Below are 18,477 nucleotides of genomic sequence, written 5' to 3'. Positions count from 1 at the left end.
TTTCGAGACAGGGTTTCTCTGTGTAGCCCTGGCTGTCCTGACACTCACTTTGTAGACCAGGCTGGCCTCGAACTCAGAAATCCGCCTGCCTCTGCCTCCGGAGTGCTGGGATTAAAGGCGTGCGCCACCACGCCCGGTTTTTACCATGTTTTCAAAGTTCATTGTATAGCTCTACATCAGTTCTTACCTATGAACATAATTCATTGTGTGAACATAGTTGATGAACATTTAGGTTATTAAACATGTTTTGGATTTGTGAATGGGGTTGCTGTGAAATTTTATGTATAGTTATTTGACTATCCATTTTTAGTTTTAGGGCTTGTACCTACAAGTGGAACTGAAACATTGTATTTCAGTTCTGCATTAAGCTTGTGAAGAAATTGTCGACTGTGTCCATGACGGCGACTACAATTTCTCCCATTGTATTCTGTTCTTACCAGAACTGTTTTGTTCTTTTTTTTTTAAAAAGATTTATTTATTTATTATATGTAAGTACACTGTAGCTGTCAGATCTTGTTATAGATGGTTGTGAGTCACCATGTGGTTGCTGGGATTTGAACTCAGGACCTTTGGAAGAGCAGTCAGTGCTCTTAACCACTAAGCCACCTCTCCAGCCTCCTGTTTTTTTCTAATACACTCATCCTAGTGGATATATGATGGAGTCTCATTGTAGTTTTTATTTGTATGTCCCTTAACAACATGGTATTGACCATATATATATATATATATATATATATATATATATATATATGTATATAGTCAATATATATGGTCAATATACATATTCTTCTCTTTGGAGAAATGTCTTTTCAAGTCTATGGCCCATTTAATATTAGGATCTTTTTGTTGTTGTAAAGGTTCTTTTATTCTGTATGATAATTTCTTATTAGATGTGATTTGAAAATATTTCCCTTGTGTTGTATGAGTGCTTTATTCCCTTCTCAGCTAGATGCAGGGGAGGAGTTTGCAGAAAGTCCAGTGTGACGGAGGCGTTAGAACAGACTGACTCACGGGTCACAGTGCGCCCTTACTCGCACTGCTGGTCCCCTTTATGTTCTGTTAAATGCCGACGTTGACTCTTCGCTTCCTATTAACAGTTATTAACAGGACTATTTATTTTACAGCTTGGAACTGCAGTTGGCTTTTTGTTGCCACCTGTTTTAGTGCCTGCCTTGGGCTCACAGAATAACACAGGCCTCCTGGCTCACACACAGAATAACACAGACCTCCTGGCTCATAACATCAACACCATGTTTTACGGAACAGCATTTATCTCCACATTTTTATTTTTTTTAACAGTAATTGGTAAGTGAATTCTTTCTCGTAAGGGTTAGATAAATGCATGACAAATATGAGAATAACTAACCCTGAAAAATTCTGCTGCTGGTGTCTCCAATGATGGTTTTGTTTTGTTCTTGCTGTGCAATGTCTTGCCTGGGTACTGAGTGGAACAGCTCTAGGGATATGTTATGGCCCACTACGTGTTTTGATTTTTTTTTTGGCCCACTACGTGTTTTGATTTTTTTTTTTAACATTCTAAACTGTTTAAAGACTAATCAATCCCATGTATCTCCCTACTAACTCAACTTGGTGAGTGTTCATTTCAAACATGTTGCCTGGCTTCATTCCCACATTCATCTGTGTGGTGTGTCTCTGGTACTAGCCTGCAGCTAGTTTCTGTCATGCTTTGAAATGACGCAAATAGGCCACCACCTTCCCTTTAATAAGAAATTTCCCCAGTTTAAAATTAACTGGGTCTAAAAAATGAAGACCTGTAGAATGATCCTGGGCAGCATTGAGAAGTTCAGAATTTCAAACTGTGGCAACTATCTGCTTGTTAGGGCCACTTCAGCAAAGCCTGGCTGCCATCATTCGTCCCTGAGTCCTCTCGTCTGGCCTGTCTTTTGAAGGAGTCAGTCAGAGTCAGCTGCAAGCAGCCATCACCAGCTTGGAAGAAGCTTTGGGAAGGTCTGCTTTTTTTTTTTTAAAGTTTAAGGGGAAGCAATTTTGATTTCAGGGGAGAAGATAGGCAAGGTGTATCTAATACATATATATGTATATGCTGCTGTAACTGGAGTAATGCCCATCACAAGGCACTCAGTATTTCTTAAATGGATTTGGTTAGGAAAAGAACTTTGGAGTTCACAGGCAACTTTTTTAAATAAACATTTATAATTAAACTGTGCTATAGTTGGAGATTTTAGATTTACATATTACAATTTTACCTTGGCTATAATATCAATGAAAACTTCCTGTTTTGTGATCTGCAGACATGAGGTTGAGTTTTCAGAGGAACATCTGATTGCCTGGGTAGGTGGGCTGCGAGACCAGGTGTAGGACGCTCAGCCCACATCTGCTATTTTCTTTGAGATAATGAACAGAACGTTCTCTCAGTAGCATCTGAAGTATATGAGTATGTGCAGGTGGCGGCTCAGTTTCTAGGTTTGCAGTTCGTCAGCCAGTGGTCTATTTGAAGTGTGCACACTGCTGAAAAAGGACGCGTTTCTCTTACTGTTTTAGTATCTTAACAAAAGTTTTAAAATTAATCTGTGCTGGTGAGGGGAATCTCTTCAATCTGCTTTTCTAGTTGGTACATTTGCTCTGCTTGATGAAGAATGAAATATTGCTTATGTACATTTTAGAGAAATGGATCTCGTACTTACAGTATGTTTGAGCATAAAGTGTCTTTCTTTCAGCCATTTATATAAAATCACATGAACCTCATGCTTCCATCTTACTGAATCTTTAAGTTGAACGTCTCTTCACAAGAGATGAATAATTATATAAGGCATCTTTATTTTTTTTTTAAAGATTTATTTATTTATATGTAAGTACACTGTAGCTGTCTTCAGACACTCCAGAAGAGGGCATCAGATTTCGTTATGGATGGTTGTGAGCCCCATGTGGTTGCTGGGATTTGAACTCAGGACCTTAGCAAGAATAGTAGGTGCTCTTAACCACTGAGCCATCTCACCAGCTCCTATAAGGCATCTTTATAAACAGAGCTGGAGAGTTGGCTCAGCAGCTAAGAGCACCTGCTGCTCTTGCACAGGACCCAAGTTGTGTTCCCAGCCCCCATGTCATTGGGTGGCTTGCAGCCTCCGGTAATTCCAGCTATAGGGGATCTCCATAGGCACTGCACTCATATACACAGACCCCAACTCACACATATACAAATGATTGAAAGTAAAAATATAGGGCTGGAGAGATTGCTTAGTGGTTAAGAGCACTGAGTGCTCTTCCAAAGGTCCTGAGTTCAATTCCCAGCAACCACATGTGTGGGTGGCTCACAACCATCTGTAATGGGATCTGATGCCTCTTCTGGTGTGTCTGAAGACAGCGACAGGACAGTATATTCACATACATAAAATAAATAAATAAATCTTTAAGGGGAAAAAAAGAAAACTATGTATAATTAGTTAAGTAATGGAGAGATGGCTCAGTGGTTAAGAGCACTTGTACATTTGTTGCTCTTGTGGGGGACTTGGTTCAGTCCCAGCATGCATCTGTAGCTCACTCACAACCAGTTACAGATAATCTGATGCCCTCTTCTGAACCCTGTGGGTACCAGACACTAATGTAGTGCACATATACGCATGCAGGGAATTCACTCACATATATAAAATAAAAATAAAATTTAAAAATGACATCTGTAGTTGAAACTTTTTACACAATATGTATACTTATATGTAAACTGTTACAAATAGGTTTTTAGTTTTCCAAGTCAGGAAAAAGAACAAAATAGGTATGACTTGGTTTATTATCTTTTGTAGTTTGAGAAATTAAGGAGCAAGCTATTTATATATCTAGTTAGTTATTGATAATTCTTATGGCTTATGTTTTGAGAATGGAAATAGAACTGGGTATGTGGAAACAAGGGGATAAAAGGGGGCTTATTTTCAAGTATGCTTTAGTGCTTTACAGTTTTAACCTCATGACTGTAAACATAGCATAAAAGCCGGGGAAGAATTAGTTATGATGCCACATGCTGTAATCCCGCACTTGGGAGGTAGAGGCAGGAGGGTCAGGAGCTCAAGGTTATCCTCGGCTACACAGCGAGTTCAGGGCCAACCTGGGCTACATGAGACCCTGTCTCAGAAATAAAAGAGAAACAAAAAATGCAAGCTACTGTGCAACCATTGTGTGAGATTGTGACAGTAAGTAGACAGCCGGCTTGTGTCATCATACTCAAATATTTTCTGCAGAAGAAAATGGAATTTGAAAATTCTTACTAAAATCTCCTTACTTACCAGAAGAAGTGAGCTTACATCGGTCTAGATTCTACTGAGAAGTAAAAATTCAACCAAATCCATATTTACATTTATGGGTATAAGTTACAATTTTTAGCGAAGTGGCATGTACATGAACAGGTGTCCATGGCTCTCCCTCCAAGACTTCCTTAAAGGTTCACTTTGTGTAAGCCTCTTCCTTGTCCTCATGGTGGGTGTATGTGACTGTACCCTGCCTGGGACTCCTGGGAGCTAACCCTAGCTGTCACAGTCCACACTCGTTTCTCATTCTTCAAGAAGTCTCACCTCTCACATTTGGCGGGAAGATACGTCCCAAAGCATGGCTAAATGCGCACTATGTCCACATCCTGCTTGTCCTCCCTGATCCTCCAGATCCTTTGGGGAGCTTTTATACTTCTTCCCATCTTACTGGAGTTCACACGCAGAAAGAACATTGAATTTGCCAAATGTCGCCGTTCGTAAACAAGCAGGATCAGATTTAAGTCTAGGCATCTGTGAGCTGCCGCATATGCAAACTAACAGCTCCGAGGCCGTTTACGCATGAGTAAGTAAATGCCAGGCCATAAGCTTGGGCTTGCTCTCTGACCAGCACAGAACTTATGCAACCCGTTTATTCTATACGTGTGTGCCACGTGGTTGGCACCTCTCCCCAGTTCATAGGTCTGTCTCCTCTGAGTCAGGGGCGAAATCTTTCTATGCCTGACTCTGTCCCAGAGTTCCTATCTTTCTCCCGGAACTCCAACCTCTTCAGCTTTTTATTAACAGTTCCACATAGTACACAAGAGAGTCTCTCTACAACAAACAGCATTTTATTTTTTTACTTGTCTTTAGATTTTGTTTCAGTTCAAATATCCTCTTAGAAATGATAGTGCTCTTAAATGTAAAATCTGTTCCTGTGTATCATCTCTGAACTATATGATTTAACTCAGGTGTATCAGTTTAAAACATGGGTCACAACACCAAGAGCGATAGAGGTAAAGACATTTAATTTAATATTAGTCTACTTAGACACAAGAATGTGTAGACTAAATGTGTAATTGTGCTTTTCATTTTTCTACTCACAATATCTAAACGGATATAAAGTGAAATACATTTTACTTAGTCTATAAGTATTTCAAGCTCTTGGGTAAAGTCTGATTTTTTTAAACACTGAATGTTGTGTTTATTATTTATTTTTGATCTCTATGTAGCCCTGACTGACCTAGAACTCACTATGTAGACCAGCTGCCCTTGAACTCACAGAGGTACACCTGTCTCTGCCTCCCAAGTACTGGGATTAAAGGCGTGACCATCACATCCCACATTAAATATTCTTCTAAAGATACAATACATTTTATGTAGCAATTGATAATTATAAAATTTTACATATTTTGTGTGATCTTCATAGCAACTTGTCAAGTGGTTTTTTCAATTTAACGAATATGAACCAAAAACTGAGACAGGATAGTGGCAGAATTCACAGGAGTGCTTGCTCTCTAATAAGACAGTGTGTGGTGTCTGTCAAGTAATGAAAAGGCTCTGATTGTCACTGTGTAGGGCTCTGAACATCCCCAGATGACTGGGTCTTAATCACTGAAGGAGCTGTGTGAGTGCAGTGTTCTTGAAGTTTTGGTGCCTAATGTCGGCTGGAAAGTAATTGCTTTTTTAATTAATAATGATTTTACTGGCATAGATTTTTAGTGGGAAAAAGTTTGCATTTCAAATATAAAAAGAAAGGCCTTATTTCCTGCCTTGATAGCTGCTCAGCAATCAACACTCATAGACAGATGGCCTTTCATTCCTCTTTTTCTTCCTGTAGCACAGTCTGAGTCTCCAACAATTTGTAGCTGGCAGGTACAGGTTTCATTTTGCTAAGAGATAGTTTACTTCTCTGAATCTAAAGGATGACATCTGTATTTAGAAAGTAAATCTAAGTGGAGTTAAGGACTGGTGAGAGTTACGTCTATTTTGTATGAATTTTTATTTGGTTCATTTTGATTTACTGTGCTATATAGTAAATTAAACCTAGGAAAGAGATTTAAGGCTTGCTGGAGATTCCCGACTCTAGTTATTGACACTCTAAAACCTTGATTTACCACTGTGAAAGTTTTGTATTACCATGCTCATAAGGAGAACTATCTCCCACCCAAGTAGGATACAGAGAGACTTGCAGGACAGACACAAGAGTGCATAGATCAGACAGGGAGACAGGAAGAGTAAGAATGTGAGCAGCTAAAGGCTTTGTGTCTACCCAATGTAAGGATGCTGCAAATAAGTATCTATGAGTTCTGTCTCCCTCTGAACTAGTTCTGAGCTCTGAGATAAAAGTATACTTAGTTTGGGTTTAGTTACATCATGATTAATGGGGTTTTTTCCAACAAAAACTTTTAATTTTCTATCTTTATCAACAAATAGAGGAATGACTCTTTATATTTTGTGGGCGTTACAAGGCCTGTCTCTTCCTTTCCAGGTGACTCTCAATCATGTCTGTGTATTGGGAAAATCCGATAATTTTTTTGTTTAGTGTAGAGTCTCATATTCCTTCCTGGAGATTCTTCCTATTGGACTTTGTAGAGAGTCTCAAAATCAGGATTAATTTTAAATTTCCAAATGATTTCACTGGACAACCTGAGATATCAGACCTAACCCACTTCAAACTGAAAATAAAATCGGCCTCTTCCAACCAAGAAGAAGAAATTGTTATGAAAGGGAGAAGAGAAAAGGGAAAATGATGAATGGGGAGGGCAAAGAAGGGGGGATGTCTGTAATGTAATGGTTAGTGCTCCGTGTGTGGGTGTATTATATGTAGTAGGTTGGTCATCTCTTGTCCTTTCCATGCATATGTCCAGCATTCAAGGAGAAGCCTCCGTTGCCTCCCAGTCAGGCTCAGGCAGTTCTTCGAGACAGCCCCCCTGAAGAGTACTCCTACAAGAGTTCTATCTGGAACCTGTGCAGAAACATCCCCTTTGTTCTCCTGCTGGTCAGTTATGGTAAGTGGCCTTGTGTTTTCATTGGTGACCTTTGAGCGCTAGACTCTTTGTATTGAAACATTAATGAGGTCGGTTTGTGAACTCCATACAATAGTGATGAACATAATTCTTGACCTAAAAGCAAAAGTGCGTAAGGGATTTTTAAAAAAATATGCTGTATGCTGTTTTGAGTCCTGGTGGAGTGTAACATCCAGAATGTAGAAGTTGTACTTGCAGATATATGTAGAGAAACCCACTCGTGTTTTAAGAGTAAAGTCTTAAAATCAACTGTAGTCTTATCTTAAATAGTGAAAACCTGGGAGGGGTTGTTAAATGTCTATTGTCAAGACAACAGGTACCTGAATATATTCACACTACAGACTATTACACAGTACAGAAAACCAGTGACCTACAATGAAAACTGTCCCTGGGAGCCACCAAACAAACAATTGAGTGGTGAAACGAACTTACAGATGAATACTACTTAGATGCAGAATAATTCTAATTGTCCACGAATACACATATGAAATTAAAGACCCCTGATGAAGATAGGGGAACCTTTGGGAAAGAAAGAAGAAAAGGAGTCTGAACCAAAGATGGCACAATGTTAATGTCTGACAGGAAGCAGTGACAAGAGAGCACGTTATTCTGTCATCTCTGTGCACCTTTGTATTTATTAGTAAAAGGGGGTGAAATAGTAAATCTAGACCTCTAGGTTACCAGCACCTGGGAGGGAAGGCACACAGGGTTTGAGGTGACATGTGTGATTCATGATAATCAGCTGCTTTAATTCTTTCCTGTGTTCTTCTATTCTCATACGAATTGTCTTGTAAGTCTCTGTGACAAGGGTTGGTTTTCTGAAGGAAGCATTCTGTTGTGATGCTAATGGTGAGGACCTGACCCCCTTAGGATTATTTTATTGTTGCTTAGTCAGGGTGTGGTGCTAGGAATCAAACCAAGAGCCTTGTGCACACTAGACAAATGCTCTGTCATTGAGCCCTGTTTTACTTTTTTACTACCCTTGGCTGTCGCTGATGTTGAATGCAGAGTAAATGGTGCTGGAATGCTTGTCATGTGCATCGTCACATGTGGAGATGTGGTTGGCGGTCCACATGCCTGAATCACAATGGTGTGTTATCACAATATCCTGATTTCCATTTTCTGATGCTACAACAAAATACCCAGGGTTAGATATTTTATAAAGAAAATAGGTATGTTTATCTTATGTCTTTGGAGGCTGAAAGTTCAAGACCAGTTAGCCCCATCTGCTCAGTCTCTGGTGAGGAGTCCTTGGGAGTATCATGACAGGGATGGAATTTGACTTTATGCCAATGTGTTTGGTGGTCTTATTTTATAAAAGCCTTCTCAACTAATAACTGACTCACTCCATAAGACCCAAATGAATCTCTCTGAGGAGCCTCTGCGCCTCATCTCCTTGCTCTGGGTACCACCTCTTGAGGGTTCCATCACCTTTGATCCATCTGTGCAGGGGATAAGACTCTAGCCCAGATCTCTAGTAGACCTAGTATAAATCCATCTGTCCAATTTCTGACAGGAGAAATGGTGATATTTAGTCTTTATAGGCTGATAACATTACATATTACACATGTTGTATAGGATTCCATGTTGTTTCATAGAATGGTGAACTTAAACTTTTTTTTCTTTGTAGGTATCATGACTGGAGCATTTTATTCAGTCTCAACATTATTGAATCAAATAATATTGACATATTATGTGGTAAGCTTTTGTTGTTTGTTGTTGTTGTTTTTTTCTGAGACAGTCTTGCAATGACTCATCGGCTAGTCTGAAACTCACTGTGTAGACCAGGCTGGTCTAGAACTTGAAGTGACTGTCCTGCTTCTGTGTCCCAGGGCTGGGAGTAGTCCCAGGTGTGTGCCACCATGCCTGGCATTTTCTGCTTTTATTCTGTATGCTTGGCCAAGACTTTTTCTTTAACAATAAAATTTTTATTAGCATAGTTCTAAAATGAAGGACTGTGGCCTTGTTGTTGTAAGCATTGAAGCCTGCTTCTAAAAATGCAGCATTCCATGTAAAACTCAAGGTGGAAGGAGATGAAGGAAGCAGATTTGGGGGGACAGAAGGCAGACGGGTCTCACGTTTACAGCAGAGGGGCCAGGGTGGCTCACGTGACTCCAATCCAGTTTCTGTGCATCCTGGACTCAGTGCACAGTCACTGTCTCCTGCACTTTTTACTGAGCACACCTAACCCAGTTTGTAAGACGCACACTGAAAGTAAATTTTACAGGCATTGTGGCAAGACTTTGACTCGGTTATACGGAAAAGTGCAAAACCTTGTAAGGACCATAAACCTAAAGGTCAGCGTCTGTGGCCTTTGGGTTAAAAGGAGCCAGCACCCTTGCTGTGCCACAGCATTGCCCTCGACTCTGTTTGCACATGTGTAAATGGTTTTAGAGTTTTACCAATGTAAGCCCAGCTGCAGAGGACCCAGGAAGTGTTTCCTTTCATTTTTTAAAAAAAGATTTATTTATTTATTTAATGTATGTGAGTACACTGTCACTCTCTTCAGACGCCCCAGAAAAGGGCATCGGATCCCATTACAAATGGCTGTGAGCCACCATGTGGTGGCTGGGAATTGAACTCAGGACCTCTGGAAGAGCAGTCCTCTCTCCAGCCCCCTTTTTCACTGTATTATAGCTGTTGTTGTCATTGTTGCTGTTGTTTAAAATAGAATGCCTTCAATAAATCACCCTTCCCAAAGACCCAGCTCTAGCCCATGTAATGAGTCTTCCTATTATGTGCTTAATTTTATGATTATTTTAGTTAACTGTTTACTATATGGAAAGATGAGCTATCATTTATCTGCTTATCTCCTGCACATTATCTTAGGGAGAAGAGGTGAATGCTGGGAGGATTGGGCTGACACTGGTGGTAGCTGGAATGGTGGGCTCTATTCTCTGTGGCTTATGGCTGGACTATACCAAAACCTACAAGTAAGTGACAGTAGGTATATGCCTAGCATGCAAGTAAAGACATATCGATTTTAAGGAGAGAGGTTTCACTAGGTAACTCAGCTGGCCTGGAGCTCAGGCACCATTCTGCCTCTGCTGCCCGACTGCCAGGATCACAGCCCGTACCACTGTGTCTGAGTAACACTTGGAGCAAATCTTGCAGTGATCTGCCATACTGGTCATATTGACTTCACCACTGAAAATGTGAATACCTTACAAACCTTCTACCCCTAGCTCTGCCTTTGTAGGTTGTTTCTATCTAGAAAGAGCCTTCCCTGCGCAGCACCAAGGTTCTGACAGGCTTTATCTTGTCTTCTTTATGTTGTGGACTAAAAAAAAAAAAAATTCTTTGTATGGAAAAAATGATTGTTGAGCTAGATACATTATCTACAGATGAAAAGGCTGGTTTGTCTTTCTGAGGAGAGCATGGTAGCTAGCTGCATTTCTCTCTGCAGAGGGATCCACTCACAGCTCTGTCTTTGTTTTAGGCAGACAACTCTGATAGTGTACGTCCTGTCTTTCATTGGAATGCTCATATTCACATTCACACTGAACCTCGGGTACATCATCGTGGTGTTTTTTACTGGTGGGATTCTTGGGTAAGTGTCAGGTGGTACCCTGCCTCTGTGATTCTGAAGGAGTGTTTAAAAGGCCCTCCGAAGGTCCTTTTGATGTTTTAGACTCTAAGAGTTCCATTATTACACGTATAAAACTGTTGTTCCTCAGAACTATAACAAGAAAGCTTACGCTCATTTGGTACGTGGTTGGTGAAAACAGATGAGCTTGCCTGTCCGGGTGGCTGCCCCTCTCATATGCCGCCTGTCTTGTGTTCTTGTAGCTTCTTCATGACTGGTTACCTCCCCCTGGGCTTTGAGTTTGCTGTGGAGATCACTTACCCTGAGTCTGAGGGCATGTCCTCAGGGCTCCTCAACACTTCTGCACAGGTAATCCTTTGCTTCCTCTAAACAGTTAACCAGGTATCGATCACCAGCACTTGATAGGTAGAGGCCCGAGGACCAAGAGTTCAAGGCCAGTCTCAGCTATATAGTGTGCTTGAGGCCAGCCTGGGCTACATGAGACTGTCTCAAAAAAGCAAAACAAACAAAACCACAAAAACCAAGGTGATTAATATATGGTCAGTGAGCAGTGAGCTTGACCTGACTTTGTGGTTTAATAATCCTGCTACTCAGCGGTTGTTTCTAGAAGCCAGATCATAAGTCCATTAAGGAGGGTTCTTGCTGCAGACAGACCTCAGTCAGGTCCTCGATCTGCAAGAACACTCAGGGTTCCAGTTACAGGCGAGCAAGGAGTTGGCGCGGATGACAAACAGACACGGACACAGAAAGAATGTGTATCTGAATGTAATTTGTCTAAGCAAGCACAAGACTTTTAATACAGAAGAAGAACAAGAAAGCTAGGGAATATCCGCCAAGGTACATAGACACAAAACAAGGAAAATGCATACATAAAAATCTAGGGGGATACAGGCAGTGTTTACAACTGAGAATAGGAACAACCCTTAATTAAGATCAGCTAAACACAGGAGCCAGGTGAGTGGTGTGATGCAATGCTAGTCTATTGTTAAACCCACCACCAGGGGTCCTTTAGTAAATACCTGATAATGCTGTTCCTCTGGGCCTAGTGAAAACCCTGCACCAGGGGAATTCCATTCTGCTAACCCTTTCATGAATAATACTACAACCCACCTATTTCCTAGGCCATTGTGTATTCCTGTGTATAGGAGTGACTTGGCTATTGTTCTAATTACTATGTAGACTAGCCCTGAGCTTTCTAGCTCTATTCAAGTAAACTGTAATGCCTGATTACTTTCACTGTCTCTACTAGAGGTAAATCTGAATGTTACTGAGTAGGTAACATTCTTACTGAATTCCAAGCTCAGGACTTGGCTCAAGGACTTCCTAGGTGGAGGCTAATCTAACTTAGCTATATGTCAAAATCAGTCCTTAAAGGCACTTATAATAAAACAACGCTGAAAGAGAGCAGACAGATCCATACACCAGACTAACACAGGGACAGGTTTGGAGCATATGTGCTATGGGAATGCCAAGGTTCCAGGAGGCTAAGTTTCCATGAACTTTTCGCCTCGGGACTGCGTCCAGTTTCTAGGCCTGTCACTCGAGTCACTAGTGGAGTGGATGTAGCAGGTTCTGTGGGGAAAGTGTACTTGCTTTAAAACAGCAAACTCAATAACAATTATTTTACATATTTTATTTTAGATACTTGGAATTGTCTTCACATTGGCTCAAGGAAAGATCACAACAGACTATAATAGTCCAGAGGCAGGAAACATTTTCCTTTGTGCCTGGATGTTTGTAGGCATCATTTTAACAGGTAAGTGCTGAGTGTGTGTGCCATGTTGTCTGTATTCAGGTTTGCGCATTGCTGCTTCTTGGCTTTGTGAACTCTGAGGTTAAAAATTAGATAAGAAGGCTGGGCATAGCTGGGCATGGTGGCTCACACCTTTAATCCCAGCACTCGGGAGGCAGAGGCAGGTGGATTTCTGAGTTCGAGGCCAGCCTGGTCTACAAAGTGAGTTCCAGGACAGCCAGGGCTACACAGAGAAACCCTGTCTCGAAAAACAAAAACAAAAAAACAAAAAAAACAAAAAAAAGAAGGCTGGGTATGATGGTGCACGCCTTTCATCGAAGCACTTAGGAGGCAGAGGCAGGTGGATCTTTGTATCTCTGTGACTTTTGAGGCCAGCCTGGTCTACAGAGTGAGTTCCAAGGACAGCAAGGGCATCAGATCCCTGTCTTGAAAAGCAAACAAACAAAAGGAGATAAGAATCAGGACTCAGTTTCCTCAGGATGTGAGTCTATCCTTTCATTTTGGTGGCTCCAAACTTAATACCATTGCTATGCATAAAAGGCAAAACTGGGGCTGGATAGATGGAGCCCTGGACCCAGGTTCAATTCCCAGCTCCCAAATAGTAAGTAGCTCACAGCCCTCTAGTTCCAGAGGATCTGATGCCCTCTTCTGGCTTCCTCTGGCACTGCACAAACATACATGCAGGTCACACACCCATACACATAAAATAAAAATAAATAAATCTTTTTGCAAAGCTTTTTAAAAATCATATAAATTATTTATCACATCTGTGTATATGTGTCTCATCACCGTCTGCTTGGGCATACAAGTGTCTTAGATTTCCCTGCCCAGTGTTGCATTCCCATTGTACATACCTATTTCTCTTGAATTTTCTATGTCAGTTAACTAGTGCTCTCATCCATTCAGCTGCCTGACTGAGGAGATAATGAAGTCCTCCATTTTCCCTCTGATTACTCCATCCCCATTAAACACAGCCCATATTTGTCAGCTGATGGGAGACTTGTAGTTAAGTCAGAGGCTGCAATAGTGCTGTTGAATATTACGGCATTATGTACCTTGTGTTAAATGTTATCAGATAAAAGAAGAGGTTATCAGCTTATACTAACTCTCGGTGCTTCTGTTTTAGCACTGATCAAGTCTGATCTGAGAAGGCACAATATAAACACCGGGCTTACAAACATTGACGTTAAAGCTGTAAGTAAGATACTTTTATGGCTGTACTCTGGGTAGATGGGATAAATGGGAAACCATTCTTGTTTAATCAGTAACATTTATAGCCAGTTCAACAATGGACGGCTAAGTAGCGTACTTCAGGTGTGCTGCATCTCCTCAGTGTCCGTTGTTTTTGCAGGTACCAGTTGATAGTCGGGTAGATCCAAAACCCAAAGTGATGGTGTCTATACAGTCGGAATCTTCACTCTGAAGAAGGCAGTGTGGCTGCCCCTCAACATGGGCATGTGGCTTTGTCTTTGGGCAGCTGTGTGAGGTGTGAGGCACTTGAAAATTATTGGATGAGTTCTGAATATTTTGTTTTGTGTTAATCAGCGATTTTGCTTACAATGTCTTTGTTTACCTCGTGTTACCACTCCCATTCATGTAAACCTGTCTAGTCTCAGTTGTGTAGTGTGTACCTGAAAGTAACATTATTGACATTTTTTTCAGGATGCTTTGTTTTTTATGGGTGTCTAGTTCCTGTAAGACATATAAGAGTGTGCAATTCACACATGAACACACCTTGGTACATTCCCAGTCAGTTGTCACCTGACCGCACTGATCATGTCAGGGTCACGGTCAGCGCCACAGTGTGAATGCAGAGTCCCATGAGAAGCACTGACCCACTCGGACAGGGCTGGGGTTAGATTCCCATCTCTTACACACCTGTTGTATTGTGACATGTTCTGTCCCACAAAAACAAACCAACAAAATGGTTCTATGCACAGATTAAGTCTATTATACTCTGGTTAGCTAGGGAGCTGAGACACACACAGGTCATCTGAGCTCTTCTCTGTGCTGCCTTCATACAGGTACATGTTAATGTACTACAACTTGAAGTAGCAGTTTTATGCCCTTTGTCCATTTTCACTCTCTTAAAAGAAACTTTCATCATCTGTGTTACGGGCTTGCTCGTGATTTCTCACATCACATCTAATTTTGCCTTGAAGATGCCCAAGATAAGGAAGTCTGTGATAACTTCAGAGAGCCCATATGTCTATTCTGTGGAGAGTCCTTGAAATACTAGCTGCTGTCTTTCCAGGATCATTCCTCTGTCTGACCACTGTTTTTAAGGACTACCAGCCCTTGCACATATCCTGTGACCGCTGGGAGCAGGTTCTGCTGCACCGCACCGCGTGTGTGGTCAGAACTCTGTGGACGCTATCTCGTACACACTCAGGACAAGGCGAGTGGGACCAAGTGTATTTTCACAGTGCCTACCACAGTGTCTTGTTTGTCTTGTTTACAGTGAGAATTAAATGTCTTTGATGTTTTGACTCTTAAGCTTACATTCATGACATTTGATCAATCATTATATTTACATAGTGTGATTTTGAAAATTTTACAAAAAATTTACATAATATAAAAATGCACACAGAAAAAGTAATCATGTAATGAATATGGTTGAAGCAAATGCAACTTTGATTTAGGCAAAATATGCATTGATTTATCTTGATATTATATTCTGTTTCATCAAATTACTATAAATTATGTGGAATTTGACATTGGAAAATGTACTGAAAGGATTTAGTATCACTCAGGATCAGGAATTCTGGTTTTGTGTCCTGGGCAGGTTCTGCCTTGGTAACTCTGGACACATCATTTACCCTCTCTGGCAACATTTTCCTGATCCATGAAATGATGCATTCACACTGATCTAAATGATCTTTTTAAAATATTGTCATTTATCATGAAGTAGGCCAAATCATGGTACCACAGGAATCTAGAAATCTAGCTGCAATCTGGGCAGTGGTGGAACACACCTACACCCTGTCTTGAAAAACCAAAAAGGAGGAAGGAAGGAAGGAAGGAAGGAATCTAGTTCGAGTAAACAATTGTGATTGATTATGTAGAGGCAGAGAACTTCAGCTCTGTTTTTAACTCTTTAGTTCAGGTAGAATCTGTATCATCAGCAACTTCTTTTAGTATTTCTGTCACTGATTACAAATGACCAAAAATGCACTGTCTCCCCCAGCTGTTTCTGGTTTTTGTTTTTTTGGTTTTTCAAGACAGGGTTTCTCTGTGTAGCCCTGGCTGTCCTGGAACTCACTCTGTAGACCAGGCTGGCCTNGAACTCAGAAATCCACCTGCCTCTGCCTCCCAAGTGCTGGGATTAAAGGCGTGTGCCGCCACGCCTGGCTTGTTTCTGTTTTTAAATTGACAGTGTTGTTTACAAGATCATATACATGTTACTTCCTGAAGCTTTGAACAAATTACAGATAAAAGTTGAAATACTTAATGTCTGAAAAGTATATTCTTGTTTTGTTTTTTATTGTTTAGAAAAGGGATAAAGTATGATGTAATAATGCAAAATGAATTGATGATGTTCTCAGTATTCTAAGTGGATGTATGGGTAATATATCAGATAAGAATTTGATAAAATTCTATGTTGTGGGTATAGAAGTAGTAATTATCATCACCTGTGTCTGCTTCAGCAGACGGTTTCAGAAGCTGTTGCATCTGTAAATGTTGTGACATAGCTTTTGTCTATTGAGATTGTTGGAATAATATCTTTGAAAATGTTTATGTTAGCAACTGGAATGGCACCTATGTCCGATGTCTTCATTCCTGTTCTTATTTTGCTACTATTATAATTTCTCTATGTGCCTGTTCTTCATTATTTCATACTTAAAATAAATTTATTTTTTTAGTGCTAATTTTATATGTCCTTTAAAAACAAATCCTGGTGTCTGATATGTGTGGGAAGTTAGAAAGCGATCATATGGTCTTAGAGACAGCCATAGAAGAATGGAGCCCACTGTTATCAGTACTCAATAGAAAATAAAATGTTGTATTCACTTTAAAATAATGTAAGAGTAAGCTGGGAAAGAGGCTCAGCAGTTAGGAGTGTGCACTGCTCCTGTAGAGGACTTGAGTTTTGTTCCTAATATCCACATCAGGCGTGGTCACCACTGTCCCAGGGATCCACCATTCTCTTGTGGCCTCCCTGGGCAACTGCACTCATGTACACGCCCGCACACGTGTGTATGATTTAAAACAAACAAAAAATCAAGACTTCATAGATTGCGCTTTTGTTGGGGGTCCAGTGAAGAGCTTTCAGCAGAGTTCCAGCAGAAACTCAGTCAAAGGCAGGTTAAGTTCACATTAACCCCATCCTCCCACCACAGCGGCACAGCACAGTGACAAGAAAGAATTCATCAGAAAGCACGGAGCAAACACTCCATCACTCTGTAGATGCTGTCTAACTGGCCCTTCTCTGGCTTAGTCCAGCCAGACTATTGAGGTGATTGGTATAGCTGAATGTCAGAGAAGGCCAGAAGCAGGAAAGGAGAACCAGGGAGACTCTCGGCTCCATCCGGAAGCCACTTGGGACTCCTTGCCTGTGGACCATGGACACCTCAATATTCTGTATACTTGATCAAGCTGGTTTTCCAGGTACATCCACAAGTCCACATAGATAGAGACTACGAGTATGGCTCAACTGAGCAGTATTAGAAAGTGCCCAAACTAGAGAAAGCAAACAGGAAGTGGCCTGGCTTTTCAGGATGGAGAGAAGACAAAAGGGAACAAGATATGTAAGGGCAGTTAAATCCACAGGGAATGTCTGAGCCTTAAAATCCCTAGCCAGGCTGAAGTTGTCGTTTATGCATTTCTCTCCTAAACAGTTGTCAGTAAAGCCTGGAGGGGGGGGGGCAGAGGCATGGCTCAGCGAGTGTCTTAGTTAGGGTTTTACTGCTGTGAATAGATAGCATGACCAAGGCAGCTCTTATAAGGACAACATTTAATTGAGGATGGCTTACAGGTTCAGAGACTCAGTCCAGTATCATCAGGGTGGGAGCAGAGCAGTATCTAAACAGGCTTGGTATAGGCAGAGCTGAGAGTTCTACATCTTCATCTGAAAGCTGCTAGTGGAGGAAGACGACTTCCAGGCAGCTAGAATGAGGGTCTTAAGCTCACACCCACAGTGACACACCTACTCTAACAAGGCCATACCTTCTAATAGTGCCACTCCCTAGCCCAAGCCCATACAAACCCTCACAGTGGGTAAGGTGCTGCCAGCCTGGCAACCTGAGGTTAATCCCCAGGACCCATGTGGCCAGAGGAGAGAACTGACTCACTCAAGATGTCTTCTGACTACCATGCATGATCTGTAGCATTTGCATGCATGAGCCAGCAGCACGTGTACACACACACACACACCCCAAATTAAAAAAATAAACTAGTGGGGCCTGGTGGTCCATACCTCAGAGGCAGATGGATCTCTGAGTTTGAGGCCAGCCTGAATTGAGTTCCAGGAAAACCTGGGCTGTTACACAGAAAAACCCTATCTTGGAAGAAACAAAAAAACAAAAACAAGCCTTAAAAACTTTTTCAGCTATAAAAGGTGTGGTTTCTTATATATTTGCAGCAGTGGAAATCTTGAAAGAATAAAAATTAAGTTGGGTTTGGTAGTTCACGCCTGTCTCCCAGCATTTGAGAGGCAGAAAGGTCAAGGTTCAGGGTCCTCTTCAGCTTTGCAGTGAGTCTGAGGCCAGCCTGGGCTACATGAGACCCTGTCTCAGAAATTTAATGATTATTTAAAATAAAATTAAAAGCCAATTAAGGAAACACAACGGCACAAATGAAAACAGTAGTAATCCAGTAACAAGCTCCAAAACAAGCTGAGATCTGGGCATTTCCTGAGCAGGAGTTTATAATGCTTGTTTATTTGCAGTGCTGGTATCAAATCCAGAGAAAACCCTTGTTTTAAATAAACACAGTGTTGTG

The 18,477-nt window shown here is 41.1% G+C and overlaps 1 protein-coding gene across 2 annotated transcripts in view; it reads left to right on the top strand.

Annotated features, from left to right (window-relative positions):
* Positions 1 to 15,795, top strand: part of Flvcr1 (feline leukemia virus subgroup C cellular receptor 1) — a 20,068-nt gene extending 4,273 nt beyond the window's left edge. Inside the window, exons 2-10 of one of the 2 annotated variants that reach the window (XM_021172626.2) lie at positions 1,125 to 1,305; positions 7,079 to 7,219; positions 8,868 to 8,935; positions 10,067 to 10,170; positions 10,677 to 10,787; positions 11,027 to 11,132; positions 12,426 to 12,540; positions 13,664 to 13,731; positions 13,889 to 15,795. In XM_021172626.2, the coding sequence (XP_021028285.1) occupies positions 1,125 to 1,305; positions 7,079 to 7,219; positions 8,868 to 8,935; positions 10,067 to 10,170; positions 10,677 to 10,787; positions 11,027 to 11,132; positions 12,426 to 12,540; positions 13,664 to 13,731; positions 13,889 to 13,960 (966 nt within the window). In that variant the 3' untranslated portion in view covers positions 13,961 to 15,795. The remainder of the gene's footprint in view (positions 1 to 1,124; positions 1,306 to 7,078; positions 7,220 to 8,867; positions 8,936 to 10,066; positions 10,171 to 10,676; positions 10,788 to 11,026; positions 11,133 to 12,425; positions 12,541 to 13,663; positions 13,732 to 13,888) is intronic. The other variant, XM_021172633.2, reaches the window with a different exon arrangement.
* The last annotated feature ends 2,682 nt before the right edge of the window (positions 15,796 to 18,477 follow it).

The sequence above is a fragment of the Mus caroli genome, chromosome 1, assembly GCF_900094665.2.
Source record: "Mus caroli chromosome 1, CAROLI_EIJ_v1.1, whole genome shotgun sequence".
NCBI lineage: Eukaryota > Metazoa > Chordata > Mammalia > Rodentia > Muridae > Mus > Mus caroli.
This window is presented reverse-complemented; position numbering and strand designations above follow the sequence as displayed.